The 26,473-nt window shown below is 43.6% G+C and overlaps 1 protein-coding gene across 3 annotated transcripts in view; it reads left to right on the top strand.

The window, feature by feature from the left end:
- Positions 1 to 26,473, top strand: part of TDRD7 (tudor domain containing 7) — a 54,042-nt gene that overhangs the window by 22,790 nt on the left and 4,779 nt on the right. For 2 of the 3 annotated variants that reach the window (XM_089779123.1, XM_025186138.3), the window contains 11 exons: positions 2,026 to 2,243; positions 10,788 to 11,380; positions 13,038 to 13,224; positions 14,200 to 14,311; positions 16,431 to 16,633; positions 16,752 to 16,886; positions 19,264 to 19,347; positions 20,342 to 20,476; positions 21,207 to 21,317; positions 22,717 to 23,216; positions 25,270 to 25,430. In XM_089779123.1, coding sequence (XP_089635249.1) covers positions 2,026 to 2,243; positions 10,788 to 11,380; positions 13,038 to 13,224; positions 14,200 to 14,311; positions 16,431 to 16,633; positions 16,752 to 16,886; positions 19,264 to 19,347; positions 20,342 to 20,476; positions 21,207 to 21,317; positions 22,717 to 23,216; positions 25,270 to 25,430 — 2,439 coding nt within the window. The remainder of the gene's footprint in view (positions 1 to 2,025; positions 2,244 to 10,787; positions 11,381 to 13,037; positions 13,225 to 14,199; positions 14,312 to 16,430; positions 16,634 to 16,751; positions 16,887 to 19,263; positions 19,348 to 20,341; positions 20,477 to 21,206; positions 21,318 to 22,716; positions 23,217 to 25,269; positions 25,431 to 26,473) is intronic. The other variant, XM_089779124.1, reaches the window with a different exon arrangement.

Here is a 26,473-nt window from a genome sequence, read left to right as displayed (position 1 = left end):
TCATTCTTCTGGATATGACCCCACTAGTGGTTCCAGTTCCCTTGAGGTCCACCACAACTGATATGCTCCCCCTTCTCTGGCCTTATTGGGGACCATGAGATGCAGACATCTAGGCCCTTCTCAAAAGTTGCACTGTTCCACTCCTCTTGCCCACTTGTTCCATTGGTATAAAAGGAGGAAAGAACCAGAACTGGATCCAGAGGTACCGACAGTTTGACTCCTGAGGAATCAGCTGCTCCTTCACCGTCTCTGCTGGACGAGCACTGGCAGTGTCAGGAGCTGCTGCAAACAGCTACCAATGATCTGTGGATCCCGTTAGAAGAGATCTAGGATCCTTAATACCAGCACATCCTTGTTGCAGGATGTCATCATTCCTCTCCCAGATCTCTTCGCTGGATAGTCACTGGAAATATCAGGATTTGCTACCAAGAGTGGCTGTGGACCTGGAAATCAGGTTGGAGGAAGTTCAGGACCTACAGCATCTGCTTTAGGACATTCTCCAACCCCAAAGGATATCCAGTGTGGGCCTTCTTATCAATGAGGCTAGCCTGGAACCAGTATGTGCAGTGTGGCGCACACCTGGTCTCTCATTCACACACGTAAGGACATGCAGGCCAGCTTTCCTGTACACTCAGCTTCCCCTGAGCTTCCTGGGGCTATGTCTAGACTTAGGCTTCTTTCGGAAGAAGCTTTCCTGGAAGAGATCTTCTGAAAAAACTTCTTTTGAAAGAAAGCGTCTACACGGCAAAAGCGCATTGGAAAAGCGATCTACTTTTTCGAAAGAGAGCATCCACACTGAATGGATGCTATCTCGCATTTCAGCTGTGATTACTGTGGTTGGAGTGGCCACCAGGGCACCTGTGCTTTTTCCTCTTTCCTCTTCTTTTGAAAGAACTCCGTCTTTCCCGTCCACACATGCCTTTTTCATACTGCAGTGAGGTGCATCGGGGGTGGTCTTGCGGCACAGGCTGCCTTCCCACCTGACTGCTTCACAGTATTCGGCCCAAAGCGCGACACTTCCCCTGCTGGCAGGGCCCTGCGCTCCCTGGGTGTTTGAGGCCCACTGGTGTTCTACTTCCACATGACTCGTCCATTTCGGAAATCCAATTAGTCGTTTTGTGGCCATTGCTAAAATGTCACAGGGGCAAGCTCCCTGGCCCCGGTGAATCTCCAAATGAGTTTCAGCGTGAATCCTTGAGAGTGTCAAATGCTCTAATCTACCTCCTCCCTGGTGTGTTCATTCTACTTGGGCATAGGCTGCCGCCTCAGCCTCACTAGCAGATCTGTCCTGGCAGGCGTCTGTCAAGTAGCGCTGTGCTGCTCTGTCCACATGTTCCCAGCACACCACACCATTAAGTGCAGCAGTGACAGATGCGGCGTGGGCCATGCTGTGCGGCAAACTGCAGTTCCATTGGCATCCTGCAGCCACTTCTGCGCAGATCACTTCCCACACGTCGCTCACGTGTGACGTACCCATGGGAACCATCAGTCAGAGGTGTTACCTGCCTGGAGCTGAAGGTTCCACTACCCATCGTACTTCCAACTGGATTGTGCAGAGGTAAGAGGGAAACTGCAGGGCTGTCAGTCCATACTACTTGTACCCCAAGCAGGGAGCACGGGGTGCTGTATGGCACATCTGCTGTCAATGGACACTACTAAGAGAGGCTTCCAGACTCAGGTGTATGTTGCACATGCACACCCACGTGTGGCATACAGAGAGGGATCTCACATCTTGAAGAACCTTGTTGCCTGTCACCCTGCCTTGACCTTCTCGCTCGGGTTCCCACTTGTCTATCCTGAGGGAAACTTCTGTGGCCTCGGCCGTGTTGATGCCAGTGGGATCCAGGGGCTAGTGGTCACCCAATGTGAATAATAGGCAGCAGGTTTAAAACAAACCAAAGGAAGAGGTGGTTACTGACCTCTGACTGGAGGTCCTTCCCCTTTCTGAAATTAAATGCCACCTTTCTTTTAAAGCAAATTGTAGAACACTGCCATTTTACAATTGTCACTTTTCTATCTTCACAGATAAGCTGCATAAGCCACTTGCAGAAATACACAGCATCCCCCCTGGCCCTGCTGATACTAAACTAAATGAAGTTCAGAATCGTGTTAAAGAAGTTTTGAATAAGTACAGCAATGGTATCTGGTTATCAAAGATGCCACAGTTTTACAGAGAGATGTATGAAGAGGAACTGAATACAGCCTTACTCCCACAGTTTGAATACTGGCCTCATATTTGCACAGTAAGTTTTTAGTGGGCTTCCCACAGAAGCTAATGTCTGTAATAGAAATAATCAATCTTTTTTTATAGTGCCTGTATGACAGATGTCTTTTCTAATAGAACTTAAGTTTAGCTTTTTCCTTTGACATCAAGGAAGTGCTGTGGATTTTTTTCAAGGAAATGTTTTCTTATACTCAAACTTTTCCGGTTATTGATCATTAGGAGATTTGGGAATGAATTGTTCGAAAAAGTGCTACTTTTGAGAGCATTTTCTACTGCTCTGTCTGAAGCAATATGTCCCACTGGATGCTATAGAAATAGGATAGTGTTCTGATAAAATTGAGTCTCTTCAATGTTATCAGGGCAGTGAAGCAGTGTGAAGAGCTTAATACTGTGGGTGGGGGAGAATTAACAAATGCTAATACTTGAAATGGTCAAAGAGGTAACTACAGGCTGCACCTCTCAAATCTGGGATGTCTTGTCCAGCATCATCCGTGGTCCAGCATGACCATAGATGTCCCTGGATACGAGAGACCAGCAGCTGGGAGCCGGGTGCAACCTTGCAAGTCTGCTAACAGTGGGGTCGCAGCAGCCTGGGTGGAGCGCGATCTGGGCTGTCTGAAGCCCAGTAATGGGGCTGGGACCACAGAAGCCCAGGAGGGGAAGCCTGGCCAAGCCACATCAGTCTGGGAGGTAGCAGGCTGCAGCAGTCTGGGTGGTGGTAGCAGTGAGAGAGTGATTGGGGTTGCAGCTGCAGCAGCTCAGGAGAGAGAGCCAGCCGTGGCAGCCTGGCAGAATCAGCACAGCCAGGGCCACATGCCGCCCAGCAGCAGGGCTGGGGCTGCAGCAGCCCGATTGGGCAATGTGCCATTCCAGCAGCAGGGCTAGAGCTGCCTCACTGGTCGGCTGCGAAGCTGGGGCTGGCCTGCAGACAGCCCAGGTGGGCTGAACAAGCCGGCAGTGGGCTGCGGGGCTGGTATCAGGAGAGCTCCTGTTGTCCAGCAAATTCTCTCTCCTGGGACCAGTCAGGTCCCAAGAGTGCTGGACAAGAGAAGAATGGGTAACCAAAGGGATAACAGACTTTTTAATAAGAGCATAGCTTGTTTGGAGACTCCGGTTATGATCTGCCTCGCCATTTGAACAGCAAGTGCTTTAGTTTTACAGATTCTGGGTTTTTTTCCTGGGCTTGTGCCTTGAGTTCTTGAGGCCCCCTCCCTTCTCTTCTGTCTGACACACTTTTTCTATCATTTATTCTCTTTGTAGCAGAACATAAATTAAGGAGGAAATATTCGTAATTTCCCTGTCCCACTAGGATGTGGGATGTGCCCGCTGGTAAAATTCAAGGAAATGGTATGTCAATTACTTGCAGCCTTTAGATAAGCTGCTAATGCAGCCTGTGGCTGTTGTCTTGCTTCTGTGGGTTCTGGTCCATCTCTGCCCTTGCAGAGGCTGTAAGGCTTCTCAGGACAACTTTCCGAGTAGAGGGGCTTCACTATCCCAGGGCTCTTGCTCTCCCCCAGGCTGAGGAGCACTCTATTTCTGTGGCACTTACCACACTTTTTCTGGCCCCTTTTGCTTTGCCCCTCCATTTATACATGTGTGGCCTTTCTAATGGGGTCCTCTTTCTCATCTGGGTTGGGAATTGGACACCATAACATAACTGCTTTAAAACAAACATGGCACTCCTCTTTACTTGCCTGCCTCTCTCTCAGATTAAGATATTGTGTCTGCCATCCACTCTGTGGCTGTGGCAGAATGGATCACAAGATGGCTTCCTCATCTGAGGCATCGTTCCCCTGTGACCAGTATTCCTAATGCACTACTTCAGCAGAGGAAGGAGCAGCAAATGTAACACCTCCCTTTTTGCTGCTCAGAGAAGGGCTATTTCCCCTTCGGCCGTTCATGCAGAATAGAAGACAACTGTTTCATCGCCGTGTCTTCAGACTAGGCCTGGAGTTGATAAAGCATGACAGGTTCTGACACTGGAAACTTTACTGTGCAGGAAGAGTCCCTGCTTGTTGGATATTCTGGAGTCCAGGGGGAGAGGGAGACGTGCTCTACCCTTTTATAATGTGCTCAGTCTAGCTACATGGTCATAAGGCCCAAAGTCAAGCTGTTGTGGCCAGATACTAGCTTCACTTTCAGGAAAAGCTGTTCCCTCTGCCTGCCTGCCGTGTTTCTGATATTCGAGTAAAAGGAATGGGCCAATGAGGTGGGAGTTGTGCACATGCTATGCCTTGTTTGACATTTCATCTTGTAAGGTGGCACCATCTATTTCTGATTGTGCTGCTTCCTGAAAACATTGGGTCTTCCTTGTGCAGCTCAAGGCAATGTGGAAGATCTCTTGTTTGAGAGAACGGGAGTCTTACCAACCTTGAGTATCCTTCATTTTCTCCAACATTTCATCTCTGATGTCTGTCCCTGAGACTCAGAAACAGTCCAGAAGATGGTCAGTCTTTCCTGCTTGTTCTTGCCCAGCTTCTGATCTCTAGTTTTTCAGAGGCTGGCTTGGCAACGTCAGGTGAGTCATGGCAGTGGAAAGCGTGTTAGACAGGGACTGTTTCATTTTATGACATATCTTCTAGAGCAGAGTGTGGGCCAGGTATCAGTTGGCGCCTCAAGTCTGTACAGTAATATGCAACCATCAATCTCTTGATGCTCTTTCCAAAATCTCATCTGACCTAGGGACACTAGACATAACACTTCACGTATCAATGAGGCTCTCAGATGATGTAAGACATTCTGCATATCAGTTAGGACTTTTGTAGCCTTTGGGAATCCATGTAGGCAAGTGCCACTTACCTCAGCCAGCTAACATTTTCATTGTCAGTATTTCAGGGTCTTAAGCTTATTGCTCCAGGTCCTGCTTGTTCGTAGAAATCTTCAAGGCTGTTCAGTCTGGATTCTTCTGTATTCATTTTCACATCACTGGTTTCTTGACTGAGCATTTAGATGCTTATTTTGGTGTAAGGCATTTCTTTAAATGTACAGTACTCTTGAGCCCACCTGCCTGGTCTGATTCTTGAATACTTCACTGGAAAAACAGAACTGAGATGATCCTGATGCCAGCTCAACGAAGAGATGGTAACTGAGGCACATCATGAGTGTTGCCTCAGTCTGTTCTAGTCAGGTTCTTACCTTTCTATCATCCCCATAGTATCCAAAGACTTTCCTGAAGTGCACGGAGTACCGTGACCAGCATCCGTCATGTGTAATTCATTCTCTCCAGGGGGGAATGTTGAACAGCTTTTTAAATTGTATAGCCGGTGTCTTGTGTTTTTATTAGCAAAGGCAAGATTGAAGACATGGGCTTATAGTTGGAGCGGAAAGTAGTGAGGTTTCCTGTCCTCCTTCCCTGTGAACTTGGACCAGCCTCTGAGAAAACTGAGTGTATCCATGTGGTAGATTTATCTTGCCTGAGGACCAGAGATTTCCCTAGTCATTGTCCTGCAGCTTTAATGACCTCCTATACCCTGGCCCCGGCCCATTCAGTGCTTTGATGATAAGGACTGAGGCTGACGTTGACTCTCTATGTGGAGGCAATAGAGTTAGTATTGGGTAGGCCTGAGGCTGGGAGTAGCCTGTGTTGCTTAGAAGCTATGCATTTGTTTTCTTCATGCCGCCTGCATCTATGGAGTTCTGGTCGCATAGAATGCTCTTAACTGGCAGAAGGAAATCCTGCATTTGGGCTCAGAAGATCCTTTGTAACTTTGGCTCTGACCCCTTGGTGTTGCAAGCGCGGGGATTGCATCTCCTGCATGGATATGTAAAGGCAACACTTTTGGAGGAACTACTTATACTTGTAAGCATCCATTCCGTTTATGTATAACGCAGAGTGCAAGTACCTGCGACCACCAGGATTGAATTGGGATGCACAGTGTGATGGCTGGAATCACTAAGGCCCTAGGGGTATTACGTTTCTTACATTCAGATTTAGTTGGAGCTCTGCACTGGTCAAGAATTATTTGGAAATGCTGCTCCGATAGTGACGATGGTAAGCTGATTCAGTTTTGGTTCAGACAAAAGAAAACACGAAAATAACATGGCCATTGTGTCTTACAGTTTTATATTGGGTTGAAATTGCACTGCTCTGGTGTGTTGGCTATCGGAGCGTACAAAGTTGTTGCAATATCTGGAAATCAAACACTTGTTAATGAAAGGTAAATCTGATGACTGCCTTCAGAAAAAATGTTCTTGAAAAATCACCAAGATCTGGTTACCTAATCTGGCAAGGTCAGCACCATTTCCTTTTGTATTTTGATTTGAACATCAGTGTAGGTATTTGCAGGAAATCTTTTCCTATCCCAGGTCTAGGACCATGTCCTATCCATGCAGGACTGCATAGAAGTGTCCATCAGAAAAACGACAGTTGAGCTTTTTTTAACATTGACAGAGGAAATGTGGAGACACTTCCTCTTGTTGATTGGATTTTCTGATGCCTTCTTGATGTAATCTAAGTCAGAGCATGAGGGAACATCAGGCTGTACTTTTGGGACTATTGCCCTCGTGGATCAAGGAAAACAGGTGGGTCCAACACCACTGTCATTCAGGATGCACTTACCGGACCACACTGACTGGCTTAACAAGATGAGTTGACTCCCCTGTGACAAAAACCTGCAGCTGGCTTTCTTTAGTCAGGAATTTGGCAGGTCTTGCCTTTCTCTAAAGGAGGAAACCCTAGCTTAGTTGCAGAAGCCTTGGGCATTCTCGCTCTCTGAGGCAGGTGTCTGTTCAGTAGTATTCTTTGTTATTCCTACATGTCCCCCTTCAAATGCAGTTGCACTTCTTGCCTTAGCAAGGTGGGCTTGCTCATCCTAAATATGGAATTTAGTGTAGCTTAAAATGTTGAACCTTTATAGTCAAAATTGCTTGCAGAAATGAATAGTTAAAAGAACCCAAACTTCCTGCTGACATTCAGAGATGGATCTGCTGGGAAAGGGGAGGGGTTTTAGGGAGTCACAAAACATTTTGTCTGGAAAAGAGTTGGGTAATGTTGATTTAATCCAGTTACACATCAACTTTCATTCCTCAGTCTCTTGAAGTTGGAGACTTGTGAAAACATGTTGAATAAAGAGCTTAGATTTCTGTTTAGGAAAGGGGACAAATGTCTTGTAAAGCTAGGCTCGCTGTAGTTTTTGGAGATGAAAATTAACTCCGGTTTAAATGGACTAGACCTTGCGTTTCAGACTTGCTACAATAGAACTGGGGCTCCTCTTTGAGAGGCCTTATGGATTCCATTCCGAAGTATGCTTAATGGAGTGTTGCCCTTTGTGACGTAAAATGGAACTTGCAATTCTACTTGTGAAATGTAATTCTTGATTGGGCATCTAATGTGGGAGAAATGTTCTTCAACACTTCGGTGGGTACTTCTCTATTGTCCTTTTCTGGTATTGTGGTAAGTTGAATGTGACTCTTTAGAATTCATTCTCAAATGAAGATTAGTATAAAAACATACATATGCAGCTCTCCGGGCCTTCTTTCCAAATTGGGACTTTGTAATAGATATTTGAACAGGTTGAGAGGAGCCAGGGACTGCTTAGGATGTGCTCAGTCTGATACCTGCAGGCCTGAAAATACTGTTCTTCAAAGGGGTTCTCAAGCATGAGATGTTATTGCTTTTCTAATTCTGAGCCCCAGAGGGACTGTCATGATCATCTAGTCTGACCTGCATAACGCAGGCCAGGCAACTTCCCTACAATAATTCCTAGAACAGATCTTGTAGAAACACTTCCAGTCTTGATTTAAAATTTGTCACTGATGGAGGATATGCCCTTGGAAAGTTGTTCCATTGGTTAGTTGCATTCACAGTTAAACATTTGCACCATTTCCCATCTGAATTTGTCTAGCTTCAGTTTCCAGCCATTGGATTTTGTTATATCTTTCTTTGCTAGAATGAGGAGACCACATTAATAAATATGATCTTTTTAGAAGGCTGACAAAGCAGCCTCCAGAGGTGTGTGCGTATTATAACATGGGATCTATGGAGGCAAGGTATTTAAAGAACCAGAGATACACACCTGTACGCTATCTCAATTATATATGTATAAGAAGAATCTTGTATGCTAGAAGAGATGCTATTTGCTAGTAAGTGTAGGGGTTTTAGTATATTGCCTCTGCACATCTGCTCTAAGGGTTCTGCCCAGCTTATAGCACTGCTAGATAAGTACCTTTTGAGAAGCTTTGATATAAGTATTTTCTATCTGTTTCTCATTCCTAGGCTTTACAGCCCAACAGTGCAGTCCTCGAGGTCAGTGCCACACTAGTGAATCTAGAAGGTATAGTTTCCCATAGTCCACAAGAGTCTTGGGATCCATCATTCAAACAAAACCAAATAAAGGAATGAGCAGACTTTACATTAAAAAAATCAGCATTCTTGATGGAAACACTGAAGTTAGTTGTTGTGTTCACACCACCTTATTCAGATTACAGATGGCTCTTCATATTTTCTCCAATTCCCTGTTGCTGAAGATGCCGTCACAGCCACTGCCTCAAAAGCATTCATAAGGTCCTAAAACCCTGCATCACATTCATTTTTAAAGATCGCATTTAGTTTCATTGTGACTTATTCCATCCACTCTCCTTTCTTCCTGACTCCGGAATGGGAGAAGAGCTCCAAAGAATGTGAATTCTCCTCATTCTTCCAATTGAAGCACAAACCTCCCTGGCACTTCAAGTGTAAAGAAAATGGCCTCTAAGACCACTGTGCTTAAAATGGTGCTCACAGAAATGGGCAAGCTACTTCCAGAGACATGCTCTGCAAGGGGAGAACTGCTGGCTCTTGGGCTGCTTGAGTCTCAGCATTCAGGAGAGGAAGTGTGCAGTGACAGCATGGTCACTCTTCCATGCTTACAACAGCCATTATGAATTGGACCTTTCTGTCACTTTTTTTTTAATGGTGGGTTCTTCAAGTGGGAGTCTGTAGAAAGCGCTATGCATAGCAATGCTTCGCGGTTGTGTTTGAATCTTTGTTTTGAATTTAGCTCTGTTTCAGCCAAATGGGTGTTTTCATGTCTCATTAAATCCCTGACGTTACTCTCTCGGCATGTGGTGTTCGTCTGGTTTTTTTTGTCTACAGTTCTATCTTCTCTCTGCTTCCTCTGTCTTGTTCACATTTCCATCTCTTCTCTTGCTTTTCTTCCTACATTCCTGCTTTTCTTTGTCTTAAAGACCATTATGCTCAGTAATAGGGTGGCTTTCTGGGCTGGACAGTCCCTTCCTGCATAGTGCATCTCTCTGCATCTGAAAATGAGCTATTCCACAGTAGGGCCTCCCTTCCTTGTGGCAGCAGTCAGTCTCCAGAGTAGACCCTCACCAGAGGCCTCTAATCTCAAGTGTACTGCCAAATTTCTTATCAATGGGGGCTTGGGATATTTTAATGTTCTTCCACTGTCCAGGGGTTTGGGGCCTCATGCAAAGTGCAGAGGTCACTAATGGACAAACTTCATAGTCCCTGGAGCTGCCTGGAAATCATAGAACACTAGAGCTGGAAAGGACCTCAAGAGATCATCAAGTTCAGTCCACTGCCCTCATGGGACCAAGCACCTTCTAGACCGTCCCAGATGGGTGTCTGTTCAACCTGCTCTTAAGTATCTCCAGGGATGGAGATTCCACAACCTCCCCTCGGCAACTTATTCCAGTCTTTAACCACCCTGACAGTTAGGAACTTTTTCCTGTTGTCCAACCTAAACCTCCCTTGCTGCAGTTTAAGCCCATTGCTGCTTGTCCTGTCCTCAGAGGCCAAGATGAACAATGTTTCTTCCTCCTCCTTATAACACCCTTTTGATACCTGAAAACTGCTATCATGTCCCCTCTGTCTTCTCTTTTCCAAACTGAACAAGCCCAGTTCTTCAGTCTTCCTTCATAGCTTATGTTCTCTAGACCTTTAATCATTCTTGTTGCTCTTCTCTGGACCTGCTCCAGTTTCTCTACATCTTTCTTGAAATGTGATGCCCAGAACTGGACACAATACTCCAACTGAGGCCTAACCAGTGCAGAGTAGAGCGGAAGAATGACTTCTCGTGTGTCGCTCACCACACTGCTATTCATGCATCTTTGAGGTTTTGAGATCCGTCTCTGTAGATTTGACAGGTCTCCAAAGGTGCTATCATTGATGTAGTGAGTCAGTCCAAGAATATGGCTATTCTTGAACAGGGGAGCAATCTCATTCTTGAGTTGATCCTTATCTCTGCTAAAACTGCCAGCGAGGGGGCCGGATCAGTGCTGATTTTTTTCTGTCAGGCAGAATGAGTAGGAAGATCAGTTTAGGATTAATTGGATGATGATCTGCCCATCACAAGGGTGGTAAAAGAAACTTACCTCTAAGCACCTCTGAATGTAATAAGTAGATCCAGAGTTCACTTTGGGAGGGCTGTGTCCTGTTTTCCTAGTCAATGCTCCCTGTAAAGGGAAAAGGGGATGTTAAGGGAAGTCACTGCACACACCCAATAAAATAGCTTGTGTTTAAATCCCTGTGGATATCTTCCTAAGGCTGAACAGCAATGTATTTTATATTCTTAAAATATCAAGATTACTAACAAATATCTCTCTGTGCTTTCCTTTTTTCAAGGTGGAAAAAGTGTGCACTGGTGGGCATACCGATGTACTCCTTTATCCTGCTAAGAAAATGCAGCAGTTAGTGAAGAGTGGCATAGACCATGAAAGAACATCTCAGAACCTTACTTCTTCAAAAGCAGATCCTTTGTTAAAGCCAGCTACGGAGACCAAATCAGCTTTACTAAATAAAGACTTCAAACAGAAAGTTGCAGAAATTTTGCTTAAGTATTCCAACGGTCTTTGGGCTAATGCACTTCCCAAGGTGTATGAAGACACATACAAAGTAAAATTTCCTGAGGATGCTTTGAATAATCTTGACTTATTATCTGATGTATGTACTGTCAACCAGATAAGTGACAGCCCTAAGAAGGCAATCCTCTATGCTAAACCACAGAAGTGCATTGATGAGAATTTGAATACCACGCATAGCATCCGTATCCATGAAGATTTGAAGTTAAGGGTTGAGCAAGAGAGCTCTCAGTTAATAGAAAAGACCAAAGAGCAAAGTCCAGAAGAGACAATGGTCCCTCCTTTAATCATTCCAGCAGAAGCATCTCCATCCGTATTAGTAGTAGAACTGGACAACACTAATGAAGTTGTTATTAGGCAAGTCTTTCTCTCAGTTTCTCCATTTTTCTAAAATCCAGACATCGTTCTGCACAATCAACTTCCTTTCTACTTTGCTCCCAAAAAGCTATTTTACAAAATAAAATAGAACAATAGAAAACTGGATTAAAGGGTTCTGATAGTTATTAACAGTACTAACACATTTAAAATATTAGGCAAATATTTAGTTTGCTAATGTAAAATTGTACAGAATTAATCTGAGTGAAGATTCATTGAATGGATGCTTCTTAGGGTAAGCTTTAAACCAGAGGTTTTCCAACTGTGGTCCATCAGTGCAAGCTCCATTCAGGTGGTCTGCAGATAGTTCCCGCTAAGGTTTGTGCCTGGGTGGCTGCACATGTGAGATCTCTACTAAGAGTAAAATGTGACCTTGTGCTTTTAGTTGTAGAACAAAAAAAGTTTATTGTAGGAGAGGGGTTTGTAGCACTTTTATCCAGTAGTTAGCTAATGGTACAAACAAAATCTGGAAAGTTCATTGCATGGGCCGCTTGGACCCTCAGCAGTTTTCATGTGGTCTGCGAAAAAAGTTTGAACATCACTGTTTAGAGTGAGAAGCAAAGAAGGGCTAAGACTGTTCCGCTGCTTGTGGAAAGTAGGGTTTTCAAACTACCTTACTCTTCACCATACTGTTCAGATGTCACCTTCCTATTGTATCTGACTTTTAAAGTTTTTGTTTGCCCTTTAGAGGCAACAAAATCATTTAATGCTCTGTTAAAATAAGATGCTTGAAGGTTGCCAGAAACGACTGAAATAAGAATTTCCTGAATGATCGTATGGCTTTTTCAATATCTTGTCAATAAAACTGACACGCTACCTCCCTTGGTTTGGATTTTATATAAAACTTCGCCTTTATAGATGGACTGCTTCAGGAGCCCATCTGCTAGATTTCAGTACTGCATTGGCACAGGTAGGGTTTCACTGACATGTGAAAGGAAGCAGCATGACAGTTGATTGCATAGTAACAGCTGGACTGGCATATAAATGATAAAGAATAAAGGGTTAGAGTTAAATACAGTTAAAGAAAATAACTTCACTTTTTCCACAAGTCTCAGCCAAGGGAAATGGATGGAGGGGGAATTGGAGAGATCTGAATCAGAGTGTGAAGAATGGATTGTTCTGGGAAGCAAATTGTCCAGGGCTGAAATCTAGAGCTCCAAAAGAGATACTGCAACAGATGGTCTGACACGTTAATGCCTAAAACTGCTTTAGTTTCTCTGAGCTTCATATGTGGAAATTTCCTTTGCATAAAGTTTAACCTTGGTGAAACGATCCAACTAATATTTCCATGAATGTGCAGAATCCTTTAAAACTTAAGTTCAGGTTCCAAAGAGTGCAATACAATCTCTTAAAATAGTGGAATAATCCAGAAGCAGTTTTTTCTTTTGGATATTTACAATCAATCTAACTTGTCTTAACCAGTTTTATGGGATTTTTAGACCCTTGCCTAGCTTCAGATAGTTGTAATTCATCACTTCGGTAAAAACTAAATGTTTCTGTTTCCCAGTTTTTTGAGAGAAGTTCAGATACTGATTTGCCTAAATATCAACACGATGCTTTTCTGTTTTGATTTTGCATCTGTTCAACTTTCCTATTGCTGTGCTTACCCTTTGGGGTGTTTGTTTACCCCTTGCTGTAGGTATGTGGGCAAAGACTATTCTGCTGCTCAGGAACTAATGGAAGATGAGATGAAAGACTATTATAGTCAGAATCCCACAGCATTGCTAATGCAGTCTGTAAGCATTGGACAGCTTGTTGCTGTTTATGCTGAAGAAGATGCCTGGTTGCGTGCGCAAATAATTTCAATGGAAGACAACAGAATCAAGGCAAGCAACTTTTTGTGGAAAAAGTAGTATAAATAATAATACAGGTAATAGCTGTACACTTATCATAGCAGACTCTCACTGCAGTACTCAGTAAGAAATTGCTTTGTCACTTTGTTACATAAAAAAAGTACGTGTGTGGTTTTTAAAAATAATGGTAGCACTGGAGCTAAACTAAATGGTCTATTGCATTTTTCCTTATTTTTTTATTATAGGTTTTTCTGCATTCATTAGCATCTCTAATATGCCACCAGATGCATGCTGTGCATCCTTATGAGATTTGGACGTAGCGTCTCCATCTTCCAGATGTAGAATGTAAATGCCAGTAGATACTGAACTCACGCTGCTGCAGTTTCTCATTCTGTATTCTCTATAGCCACAGTTGTATTTTTGGTGGTTCTACTTTTAGAGAATTAGAACGTGGCTGAACTGGAAGAGGTTTTAAGAAACACTTCAAGTCCTTCATGTCTCCTGTCACTTTATAATTATACTAATTAACTCTGAATTGTAGGTTTTATTTTTTTCAGTCTTCACTTCCCTAGTCAGCATGACGTACTTCCACTAATCTGCTCAATACATTTCTGATACTACTGTTTCACAGATTAGGCTAGTTGACATGCACAATTTTAAGTACCTGTTCCCAGCTGAATGGGACTCACACTTTTTTGGAAGTCATGAGTTAGGGGAATCTGTCCAGTATTCCAAGGCTTTAGTGTCAGCTGCAGAAAAACTAGAAGGGCAGTGGCAACTAATCTACCTCTGGCTTCTCTTCACCTTATACCTAACTGCACTGGCTTGCACCTGTGGGCTGTGTTAAGCCCTGTGTAAACCCCAAACAGCACTGCAGGCTGCAAACATACAGGCTGTGGGCCGCTTGTAGCCCATGGGCCATGTGTTGAGTAGTCCTGTTTAGATAACACATGAAAATAATATTATATACTTCTAATAGGAAAAATGTCTTTCCCTTTCATTCGTTAGGTATGCTATGTTGATTATGGCTTCAGCGAGATTATTGAAAACAACAAAGTGTACAAATTAGGTAGACATTTCTATTCGCTTCCATTCCAAGCTGCAAAATGTAAACTAGCAGGTAAGAACTTTGAGAAGTATTATTGAACATCTAGTAGCATAACTTTGCATGTAACTTAAGAGGTGGGGGCAGTAGAATCCTCACCCCTTCTCCCCCCAAAATCTTCACTGCCTACCTCAGAGAAACCTGGGAAATGAAGGTAAATAGGGAGAAATTGGATTAACTTAAAAACAGTAATTGGATCTGTTATTTTGGCTAGGTTCTGAAACTTGATTGTTTCAAAAGGCTTTTGTTTTATGAGAACACAATACATTTTGTTTTCTTGATTCTAGAAGGATCTTGTATGTATTTTGCATGGGAAAAGCTTGATTTAAGACTAAGGAGATCAGCTGAAGTTTCTCTGGCTTTCTGAGTATTTTATTTTTAATCCTCCCTCCCTTCCTTCCTCCTTTTATTACGCTTGCTTTTTACAACTTATTTATGTTGGTGGGCAGGTCTCCCTGTTCCTCTGAGTGTGGAGCCCACTGTATCAGTGCATGATATGGGTACAAGTCCCTGTCCCAGAGAGCTTGCAGCCTAGTAGATAAGACAGGCAAACAGGCAAGGAGAAAGGAAGGCATGATGTGGGGGTCACACCAGTTATGGATATTTGCAAGCCAGCAACATGATCTTCCCTTCGTTCATTCACCGGGCCGCTGTCTGGTACATCAAGGGAGGACACGTGTGTAGGGAAAGCAGTCCTTCAGTCTGTCTTCCAACTCGACTCCAAGCCCTGCTGCTTGCGAGAGACAACGGTGTAGTGGACACATGGAGGCCCTTGGAGAAAGAAGGGTTACTTGACCTTCTCATCACTGTGCTGAGATGTTAGATATGTCTGTTCTTGAGCTGCTCAGACACATCAGTCTGCCATTGACTTCCTGGGCAAAGGAACTAGGGGAAGGGGTGGTTTGAGCTGTGTGCCATCACTCCAGAGCACAAGCCGTTTGTGTGAGGGTGTGGCCCCCCCTTATGCATACCACTAAGGAAAACATTTCAGCCACAGTGAACAGGGTATGCCTGTAGTGTAACGGACAGGTGCAGTGAGTCTAAAGCCACTTTTGAGACGGTAACTTACCATTTTTTCAGGTATAGAAAAAGTGTGGAGGTTTTGGCATTTATTCTTTTTCCAGTATGGGCGAGAAAAAACAGGAACTGGTTGAATTTGTGGTATGGGTGGTAAAAGGCAGCTACAGTATGGGTGGTGGGGGGGAGGGGGGGTTCTGTCTCCCCAAATGGCCAATAGCATAGCTTAGGCTGACTGGTGAGAACTAGAACCTGGGTTTTCCACATCCAACTGTGTCCTTAACCACCGAGGAGTTGGATGTTCTGGGGTGGGGGAATTTCATTCAGAAAAATCTTTTGGAACAATTCGTGATCAATTCTACTAGGTGAGGTCTGCACCATTAGTCACTTATTTAGGTCTGTATGTCTGATCTGATCCAGGTGATGCATGCCTGTGGCGGACCTCCACATTTAATCCAGTTATGAATCCCAGCCTATTGCCTTTCCCACAAGATCATTGTGCCTGTCTGTGTCCTAAATTACAGTAAACTCTTCCCAGCACCCGTCTGTGGGATGGCCGTGGTTCTGCCTGTGCTTTGGTTCTTGTCTCCCACTGTTCTCCTAACCTCCAAAGTGTCACAACAGTTCCATTTCTTCCAAGATTCCCAAAGTCCAGAAAATGCAGACAGTGTAAACACCTCCATTCCTCAGGGATTCTGTCATGGACTACCCGTAGCCAGTCTTGTCTTGCACAGTGAGAGCTCCAGGTCTGTGCTCCCTTTTTATAGAGCAATGAACACTTCAAACCTACTATAACTTGCATTATGATCTTTGTATAAGGAAATGGCCATGGGTGGCCAGGGAGAATATTTGTACTTTGGCATACTGTTTTCCTTTATGTAGTCTCTTTTCTTGTCTTGAAAGCATATGATATAAAAGCATTTAGGGGGAAAAATACACTAAAGAAGAAATGTGACAGAAAATTAGGGGGAGGTCTCTCTGTAAATAGAATAAATGTATGTAAGTTGTGCTCTGATTCTTGGCATTGATGATGTCCAAAATACAGTCTGAGTTAGTATATTCCCTGTGGAAAGCTCTAAGGACAATGTGTGGAAATTGTGATCTGTTTGTTTCTCAGGACTGGAAGTCTTTTGTGATGATCCTGTGTTAGTGAAAGTTGTTGAATCTCAAACCTGCGGCAAGATATTTGCTGTGGAAATGCTAGAAAAGAGTGATATTCCACTGGTGGTTCTCTACGACACCTCGGGAGAGGATGATATAAATATCAACGTCGCCTGTTTGAAGGCCTTGTGTGACAAATCACTGGAACTGCGCCTTCAGGTACGACTTTATTTAGGGTCTAAAACTTGTGCCACTAGTATCTGAAGTGCTAAGTCCTGAGAGAGGAGCACAGTACCAACAACTTGTTACATTTCTTCCTTCAAATATTTTGTTGCAGGCAGATGCTTTATATGCAAATGTTAGAGTAACCAACGTCTGCTCTGATGGAACCCTATATTGCCAGGTGCCGTCGAAGGGCCTAGCCAAACTCTGTGAAATCTTGCAAAAGCTGGAGGACTACTTCCATTACAAGGTGTGTAGTGAGAAGGGAGACGCTGAGGTAATATTTTTGTCTGTCTTATACTCCTGCACCTCAGCTTAACTCTTCAGAGGCACAGAGCAGGAATTCGGTCTTTCAGGACTTTTCAGACAGCATTCGTGTTAAACATCAGGGTTATGTAAAACCCAGAATGTAGCTGTTAATAACTGTTCCCAGCCAGTTTCAACATACCATACAATTTCTTAGCAAAACATTTAATAAACACAAATGTTGTAAATAGTCTTTGGAATAATTTATTGATTTATTTAGATATTTTTACTCCGCCTTTCTATTTAAAATATTCAAGGTGGAATAAGTATGACTAACTTCTTAAACAAAAGCTAGTAAATTGTATGTAGAAAATGTTCTTGTATCTCTTATACAGATTTTCCCACTTTGTTGCTATTATATATTTAAATGCAAGGTTTTAACATCACATTTACATGTGTGTATGTTAGCGCACACAAATGCTATAATGTTCTCTCAGGTGACCTTTTTTGGTCTTTATAGAGCAACTGCAATATATAGTAAAAACAGTGAGAAGTCCTGTGGCACCTATAGAGATGTATTTATTAAGGCATAAGCTTCTGTGGGTAAAACCCGCATGGTGTCATCTTTACTCTTCTATGCTTGAAAAACAGGAAAAAAAACAAGAGTTGCAGCCAAAACTCTTTTTGGAGCCTTGTCAGTAAACAGAGATCTGAGAATCCTACCAACTGGCAGCATCCCAACCCTTGGGTTAATGGTTGACTGGCTCACTTGTTGGCGAGTGAAATCTGTAGTCCGCATGGACATCCCACTACAGATATTGAGATCAGTGTATCTATGGGCTCAGGATCGCTAGAACTCTCCTTCTGTAGTGCTTTTCCCCATGAGCCGAATCCAAACCATCACCTCGCTGAGCTCTGCCCTCATCTCTCTCTACCTAGAGCAAGACTGCCGTTAACTCGGTTAGTTAATAGCTAAATGTAAGTTCCATAGGCACTAGGGATGACACATTCTCCCTACCCAGATACTCCCTGTAGGTCCGTAAAAACACTACAGTGGAGCCAAATGTTACGTTAGCAGAGAGCTTCCTTAATAAGGAAAGCTGGAATAGCGCTCACCTGTGTCCAGGAATAGGGACCCAGCCCTAGCCGTAGGCATATCTGGTCCTGTATAGATTAGCCATTAAGTCCACAGGGCTTACCTCCTGTATTTCTTTACCTCCTGTATTTATAACTTTTCCCCTGGGAATCTGGCCTCACTATCAGATGATAAATAGCATGGGATCTTCAAGGCTGCTTGCCCTAAGTGCAAACAACTTCTTTACAAAATGAGTGAGCATGTGTAACAGATGCCACACATTGTTCTGGGTGGCTGTGTCTAGACTGCGTCCCTTTTCCGTAAAAGGGATGCAAATTAAACACATCGCAATTGCAAATGAAGTGGGGATTTAAATCTCCCCCGCTTCATTTGCATAAACATGGCTGCCACTTTTTTCTGGCTTGGAGCTTTGCTGGAAAAAAGCGCCAGTCTAGACGGGAATCTTTCAGAAAATAAAGCCTTTTCCGAAAGATCCCTTATTCCTCTTAAAATAAGGAATAAGGGATCTTTCGGAAAAGGCTTTATTTTCCAAAAGATCCGCGTCTAGACTGGCGCTTTTTTCCGGCAAAGCTCCGTGCCGAAAAAAAGCGGCAGCCATGTTTATGCAAATGAAGCGGGGGAGATTTAAATCCCCACTTCATTTGCAACTGCGATGTGTTTAATTTGCATCCCTTTTACGGAAAAGGGACGCAGTCTAGACACAGCCGGTGTGTCCGGTCCTCTAAGTCCCTCTGTCCTCCACTTTGCAGGTTACAGACAGAGTAGTCAGACCAAAATCCATTATTCCTTTTTCTGCCAGAAAGCCAAATGCATTATAAAGCATGTGGGTTACGTCTGTTTTCAAATAGGCATTGGGCTGAGATGGAAATGAGAAGAGCTTTCATGGTCATCCCTTCTGGCTCGGGATATTGCCGATACTTGGCATTCTAATCTTGAATGTTTGTTTGTTTGCTGAAACTTTTGCAAGCCATTTCTTGTAGCAGTCTCTGCTCTTGGCCTGTCACTTATATGCGCCTCTTGGGTAAAAACTGTTTCCAACCAACCCAATAGGTGTTTCCTGCTCATATAACCAATCAAGATGCCCCACCTTCCACCAGCACTTCCCCGTTTAACAGAAAGGGAGAATAAAGAGCTGGGTTTTCCTTGAAACAAACACCATAGATGGCACTGATTGCTTCTGGCTCCCAAACCAAAGCTCTGTTCCACTTTCACTCTCTGGCAGGGTGACCGCTGTCCCTCAGGCTTTCATGTAAATCCACTTATTATTTGCCTTTCTTTATTGCAGCAGGCATCTGAATATTACATCTCACTTCCTTTCTGTGGCAAAATCTGCTTGTTCCATTGTAAAGGAAAATGGGCACGTGTCGAGGTAAGAAACAAGGGGTTTCCCTAAACCAACTTTCATATGTCCAAAGAATAGCCACCATGTTCAAGTCATTTCCCACAAACAAGCTGCTATGTTTGCAGGGCCAGCAGTTGGCTAAAATCTAGATAATCTGACGCTGATTATGGCGTGTGTGGTCACTTTACGTAGGCTACATACTCCAATAGTAAACACAGATATGTGATCTTTTACTATCTGATGGGAACCTAATGCATTTGTGTTGTCATTTAATATACAGGTTGAACCTCTAGTCCAGCACCCTCAGGACTGGAGGTCAATATTGTCCACCAGCATTTCCAACATTTCTACTGCTTACCCAGTTCTGAGGAGACAGTGAGGGGTCAATCAGAGCTAAATAACAGCACCAAACACTGAGAGCCAGGACTAGTAGCTGTAAATAAACTTTATGCGACCGTGGGAAACTTAGCCACATCCATGATCAGTGGACATCTGGCTCACTGAAAACATGCTGAACCATGGATATTGCGGGACTAGATCAGTGTTTCTCAACCTTTTTTTTATAAAGTACCCCTTTTACTCTCCCCCCCCCCCCCCAAAAAAAAAGTATCACCAGTACCTAGAGTTTTCAGACACCATTTTTTTTCTACCATTGCAACACATTTGTTTAAACCACTTAATCGTAGCCTGGCAGGTGATGAAATTTTTGGGTGTAAAAAGTACACAAATAATAAAGCACTGTAAAACTTAAAACAAAAATAAAACAAATTTCAGTTGTTGACTACCCCCCGACTTCTCTTGAGTACCCCTAAGGGTACTCGTACCACTGGTTGAGAAACACTGGACTAGAGCAGTTCAGCCTGTATTTCATTTCACAAGCATAGCATCATAAAATCAAAAATAAAATGTACTGACAACATATCTTCTTCAGTGTCCATAAAACATGAATTTGCTTTTTAAATGTACTGTTGTGAGCTCTTGCTAATGTCTAGTTTTCCTTACCACTTCATTCCCATTTCAGATAACAAGTGTTCACAGTAGTCGTGCACTCGATGTGCAATTCATGGATACTGGAACAGTTGCATCCGTAAAAGTATCAGAGCTTCGAGAGATTCCATCACAATTCCTGAGAGAAATAATCACAGTACCACCCCAGGTACACACAAACTTTTAAATAAAGCTGATTGCCTCCATACCTCTCTTGGCTGCGTTTGAGTCTTGCTCATTTTAGAGCTGCTCTGCAATGATTTGCAGGTTTAAATTACTTCAAGCTTGTCTGTTCTCTGCTGTGGCCTACGGGGAATGTGAATTGCAAAGCATGCTGAAGTGTTGCATGCTAACTGCCTCTTTTGAACACTGCTGGTGCACACTGAAAGGAACCTGAGTTCATGTTAACCTCGTTCTTTCACACTGGGCTACGTTAATATGAACTTGGATACCTTTTAATTTGTGCGAGGAACATCCACACAGGGCAGTTGGCATGAAACCCTTTGGTTTGGCCTCTACACCTCGCACACACCTTGTAGACCACACTTCAGCACAGCATAGAGCTAGCCTTAGAGTTAATTTTACAATGTGTGTGCTAACTTTTTATAATGTGCAGTTTTAAACAAATACGGATTGTGTTCCTGTGTGCTAACAGTACAAGGCTGTAGCAGTAATCTTACTGTACACGTAAGGGGACTCTATTCTGCAGACTGCTGCATTCTTAGTGGCTGGAGTGACTTATTTCACTCTCCTAATACCATATCCTACTAATTCATCTCAGTTTAAGCTTGTAAGAAACTACCTAGTTTCCATGCAGGCACACTTGAATAGTACATCATCATCTTGTGTGGAAAAGTGCCATGTAATTCAGTTGTCATTGATATACTCATGTCTTTCAGGCTACAAAGTGCTGTTTAGCAGATCTTCCCCTTAACATTGGCATGTGGACTCCAGATGCCGTATTGTGGCTGAGAGATACAGTGTTAAACTGTCCTGATTGCAGCATTAAGGTAAATGTAAATAGCGCAAATACTTGAAACTCAGTAAACTATTTCTAATGCCACCTAATTTAAAGCAGGAAAGATGCATAGATTCACAGTGCAGTGGTTGCATTTTTTGCACTAAATCCGAATGAATGGAAAAAGCAGCTTTTAATAATTCAGTTTTACAGCATTCTTTGGACTTCTGGTAATCATACAAATTTACTAATTTTCCTGAAGTCTTTGATATGAAGTTGCGCTATGTGGTTATATCGTGTTATGGGATCCTGCTCCTCCCCCTGTTTGTGTATTAGGTAAGTTGAACACACTCAGTCTTAACTAACGAAAAGCCTGAAAAGTTCAGACAACAGTGTGGGCCTTCTACTCTGCTACACAGATGCACAGCCACCATGTCTCCGGGAACAGCATAGCTTTAATTCTGCACTAGGAGCAGGGGCGGCCCGTGAGCCTAGACAGACTAGGCAGTTGCCTAGGGCACTGCTGGCCCGGACACCCGATGACATCGTGGCCATTGATGGCCCTGCAGGTGGGGACGCCGATTGCGCCTTCTGTCTGGGGCATCAGCTGCTGCAGCCGGCCTCAAACCGCTCCTGACTAGGAGGGATGCCAGCATTCCAACACCACCACAAGCAGACAAGATTCCCCTCCCTCTTTCCTTTGTCAATGATATCAATACAAATGCTGAAAAGGTAGCAAAAGTGCATCCCTGTATACTGACAACCTCCTGTTTGAATTCAGGGAACAGTACTGGGAATGGAGGGGGGGACAGGTGACAATGTAAAATCATTCCTCCCCATACCTGTTCAGAGAGGCTTCCACATACCTTATCGGAGGATGATTACAGTCAGCACCTAACGTGTTCTCTGTTCGGCCGTTGCATGTAAGGATTCACTTGTAATGTAATGAGTAGTAGCGTGATTAGATGCTAGTGTAATTACACACTTCTGACTTCCTGGCTTTTAGGTGAGGGATCCGAAAAACTGACTCAAAATGAGACTTTTAATATCAACTCTTAATTGTTTAGAAGTCAAACTAACAGATTTACTTGAAAATTCTGAACTGAGATTGTCCTGTACATTTGGGGGCACATATGCCCTTTCCATACGAAACTCAGTAGATTGAACTCTTGCAGTAAGTGCAGAATGGATCTCAACCCCAACTATGTCATTGCTATGACTCTTCCAGATTGAGTGGTGTGCTGTGCGTGTTATTCTCAGCCACTGGGAATACCTTTGTCCACTTATTTTGCACCTTAGCAGTAAACTATTTGTGTCAAGTCTTTGAAAATATTTGTATTTCGAAGTAGATTACTGTTCATCTTTTCTCGTAAAAGGCTTAATTTTGTTTTTACAAAATTGAAGATGCAAAAGCATTTAATAGGCATTTACTTGATTTCATCTCTTTAAAGGTAGTTAAACTGGATGACTCAAAGGGAATTGCACATATCTACTTGTTTACGCCCAAGAACTTCCCAGACCCTGATCGGAGCATCAATCGACAGATCACTAGTGCAGACTTGTGGAAGCATCAGAAGGATGTCTTCCTGAGCGTTGCTCCCTGTGGAGCTAGTCCTACCAAAGAGAGAAGTGATGCTATCCTTTCTCCCGAATTAATTGGCCTGGGCCTCAAGAAGAGCCCCCAGGGGTCAGTCAAGCCTACTGCAGAACCCAGCAGCGGGGTGCCTACTGTTGACATGCCACCTCTTCTACCCTTGCCGAAACCTGGAGAGCACATGGATGTCTACGTTTCAGTGGCCTGCCACCCTGGTCACTTTGTCATCCAGCCTTGGCAAGAGATACACAACCTAGAAGTCCTCATGGAAGAAATGATTCTGTACTACAGCATGGCAGAGGAGAGACCCATTGCTGTTAAGAAGAACAATCTGTATGCTGCTAAAGTGGAAAATAAGTAAGTAGATGCTTACTTAAAAGCTCTGTATTGTATTGCGACAGGCTCTTAGATCCCACAAGTATTCCCACATATAAATGCCTGGCACTAGCATCTTAATCGGTGCTCAATCTGCTCAGAGTTAGAGTACCTAGAAATGCGTAATTAACATTAATGTTGGTCTTGTTCCAGTTCCCGAGGGAAAGTATCCCTGTTTCAGACTGTCGGCAATCGGCGGCGAAAGGGTGAATGGGGTTGTAGATTCCATGTGCTTCCAGGTTAAGCACTGTGCTGCTGTTCCTGCTGCACCAGATCGGAAGCTCTCAGCTTAGCTGCCAGCCTGCCAGTTTTGTCCCTCGATTGCTAGTTAGTTATTGCCGAGCATTAGACTGTTCTTAATCACAGTGGTTTCGATCAAATGGCTATTTTAATTCAACTCTACCTACAGAAATCTCTGTTTGGGGGGGTAGTGTTGCACACAATTGTAATGTAAGCCATTAAAAGGCAGGAAAGAGTTAGAGCACTTACGGAAATTCTGCTGCTGTTCCAAAATGCACATTGGGGAGTCTTCAGAAGTCGCCTTGTACATGTCCCTAGAGCTCTCGTAATGAGCTCACTTTTATTCATCTGAATCATCAGTCAGAAATCTTCCTCCCTTATTGCTTCATCCATGTTGTTCCCTTCCACTGGCTCCCCCTTGTCAGCCTCGTCAACCATCTACTTGTTTTTCCCTTGAAGGCTCTTCATGACTGATCTAAACCCGAGCTATTTAGGCACTTTACAGCTTTGTCAGTCCCATTGACTTTCACTGAGACTTAGCCAGTCACTGTGTGAAGAAATGCGACTTAGATACTTCAGTGTACCTAAAGATGTTACTCCTCATTCATTCCCTGTGCTGAGCAGACAGCTTAACTGGTGTTGTGTGGGACTGTGCTGGCCTGGGGGCAGGTGCAGGTTGGCCTCCTGGGTGCCAGTGTCCAGTGGAGTACTGGTTAGCCAGCTGTGGGGGCTTTGTGCCTGGTCACTCAGTGGCGGTCATCAGAAGCATTCCCCACCAGCTTGAAACTCCAGCCCAAGGAACGCCTTGTAAATGTCTGCAAAGCCTCTGTGTCCGCCTTCGGATTGCTCCTGAGAGTTCACCTTGGCCATAATACCACTCCAGCATGTTGCTACTGGCTAGGTAACGTGCATACGTATTTCCTAGAACAGATCGACAGTTTTCACTGAGACATTCCTGGCTGAAAAATCAGGTTTTTCTGCTGCATTTTTCAATAGGAAATGTAAACCACATTTTTATTTTTCAGATTTATTTTTGAGGCTTTAGCTGCGAGGTTTTTTCTCCTCTTTTCTAATCTCTTCCCCCCCATTTAAAATAAATGTTTTCTTTTTTGGTTTGGAGAAGGGAGAAACAATGTTATTTCATTCCTCCCAAGCCACCCACTTTACCACACTGCCACTATTCTGTCCCACTTTTTTCCAGTCAGGGAAGGGAGTAAAAGGAGAAGGGGAGGTCTCCAGAAATTGTAAATATTCTTATTTCCTATTTTCAGTTTTCTTTGTACAGGCTGGACTTCCGTAGTCCAGCCCCATTGGGACCTGAGCAGTCCGAACAAGGGATAGTGCTGGACCAGGGGAGGTAATTTCTGGCCCCCCAGCCTGGCTACCAGCCTCCTGGCCAACTCCCCTCCTTTCTACCCCTGACCCACCACTTGCAGCAGGGCTCCCAGCCGCCAGTTCACCCTGTAGCTGTTAGTCCCAAGGCAAGGTGGGTAGGGAATATCTTTTACTGGGCCAACTGCTATTGGTGGAAGACAAGACTTCAAACCATACAGAGCTCTTACACAGCTCAGACATGAAGAAATGCGCCAATAAAAGGTATTACCTCACCCACCTTGTGTCTCAAGTTTTTATTTTTAATTTTTTGTCACTCAAACAAAAATGTTCGTTTTATTCCGTTCTGTTTTCCGTTCTTCTATTTAAAGCATTTTTCTGAGTGCATTCAGTTTGTGAGACTCATACTACCAATTTACCCTTCTTGTTTTCTTTTTCCCCCCCTTTTAAAAAATACCATTAGGTGGCACAGGGTGGTGGTAAAAGGAATTCTGACAAATGGGTTGGTATCAGTATATGAGTTGGACTATGGTAAACATGAACTTGTCAGCATCAGAAAAGTACAGCCTCTAATGGACATGTTCAGAAAACTACCATTTCAAGCTATTACAGCTCAGCTTGCAGGTAGGTCGCAAGTATTTCTCATTTTGTTGAATAAAAACTTCTAAACAATAAAAGACATTAAGTGGATAAGAATATTGGAATAGCAGAATAAAACTGAGGATAGTGGTATAATAGACATTTGTTTTATAGTGAACTTTTTGCAAATTTATAAATAGTGACTAGAGGAGAATTGTTTATGCTATCAAAATAATGTCACCCTTCATCTTTGTACGAAGTTTAGTAATTCAGTTGTATGACAATGGCTATGCCACCCTTGCTGTACAGGATATGCTGTTTCCAAAGCACAGAGGGTTCCTAAGATTGTTGTGAACCAGACTCATTAACAAGTTGCAGTTCTGTCCTTCTGTCTGTTGGATGCCCCACCGGTATTGACCAAGTGGCTGGTGGTAGCAGGGAGAGAGAATTCTGTGTTCCCATATCTCTTGCCTGGCTAATCTAGGGCTGGTTCAGAACTAGGTGGCATCTGACATCCCTTTCATCCAGTCAACCTTTCGGGCACTAAGCCTATTAATAAATAAGAAGAAATCCACCCTTAACCCTAGTTCATTGGCGGGGTTCTCAACTCGACAGGCAAAGGCCATGCCTCCTCAGGATTGTTTCTGCTCAGTCTCAACTCTGATAAGCTCCCTTCAGGTATTTCCAGTCACCACAGACTGGATATGCTTGAGCCTGGACTACCTGACATGCACATACATGGCACGACGCTCTAAGGGTACGTCTACACTAGCCCCTTAGATTGATCTAGGGAGGCTAAGGAGGGCGACCGAAATTGCAAATCAAGCCTGGGATTTAATATCCTGCGCTTGATTTGCATGTTCCCGGCCGGTCGCCATTTTAGAAATTGACTAGCCCAAGTAACTGCCCGTGTCTACACGCGGCAGTGAACCGGGATTCCGATTTAAAGCCCTAACACGAATTAGCTGGTAAACCTCATTGCAGGAGGAATACCAGCTAATTCGAGTTAGGGCTTTAAATCGGAATCCCGTTTCACTGGTGTGTGTAGATGTGGGCAGTTACTTTGGGCTAGTCAGTTTCTAAAATGG

This window comes from Pelodiscus sinensis, chromosome 6, assembly GCF_052426305.1.
Source record: "Pelodiscus sinensis isolate ZL-2025 chromosome 6, ASM5242630v1, whole genome shotgun sequence".
Classification (NCBI taxonomy): Eukaryota; Metazoa; Chordata; order Testudines; family Trionychidae; genus Pelodiscus; species Pelodiscus sinensis.
This window is presented reverse-complemented; position numbering and strand designations above follow the sequence as displayed.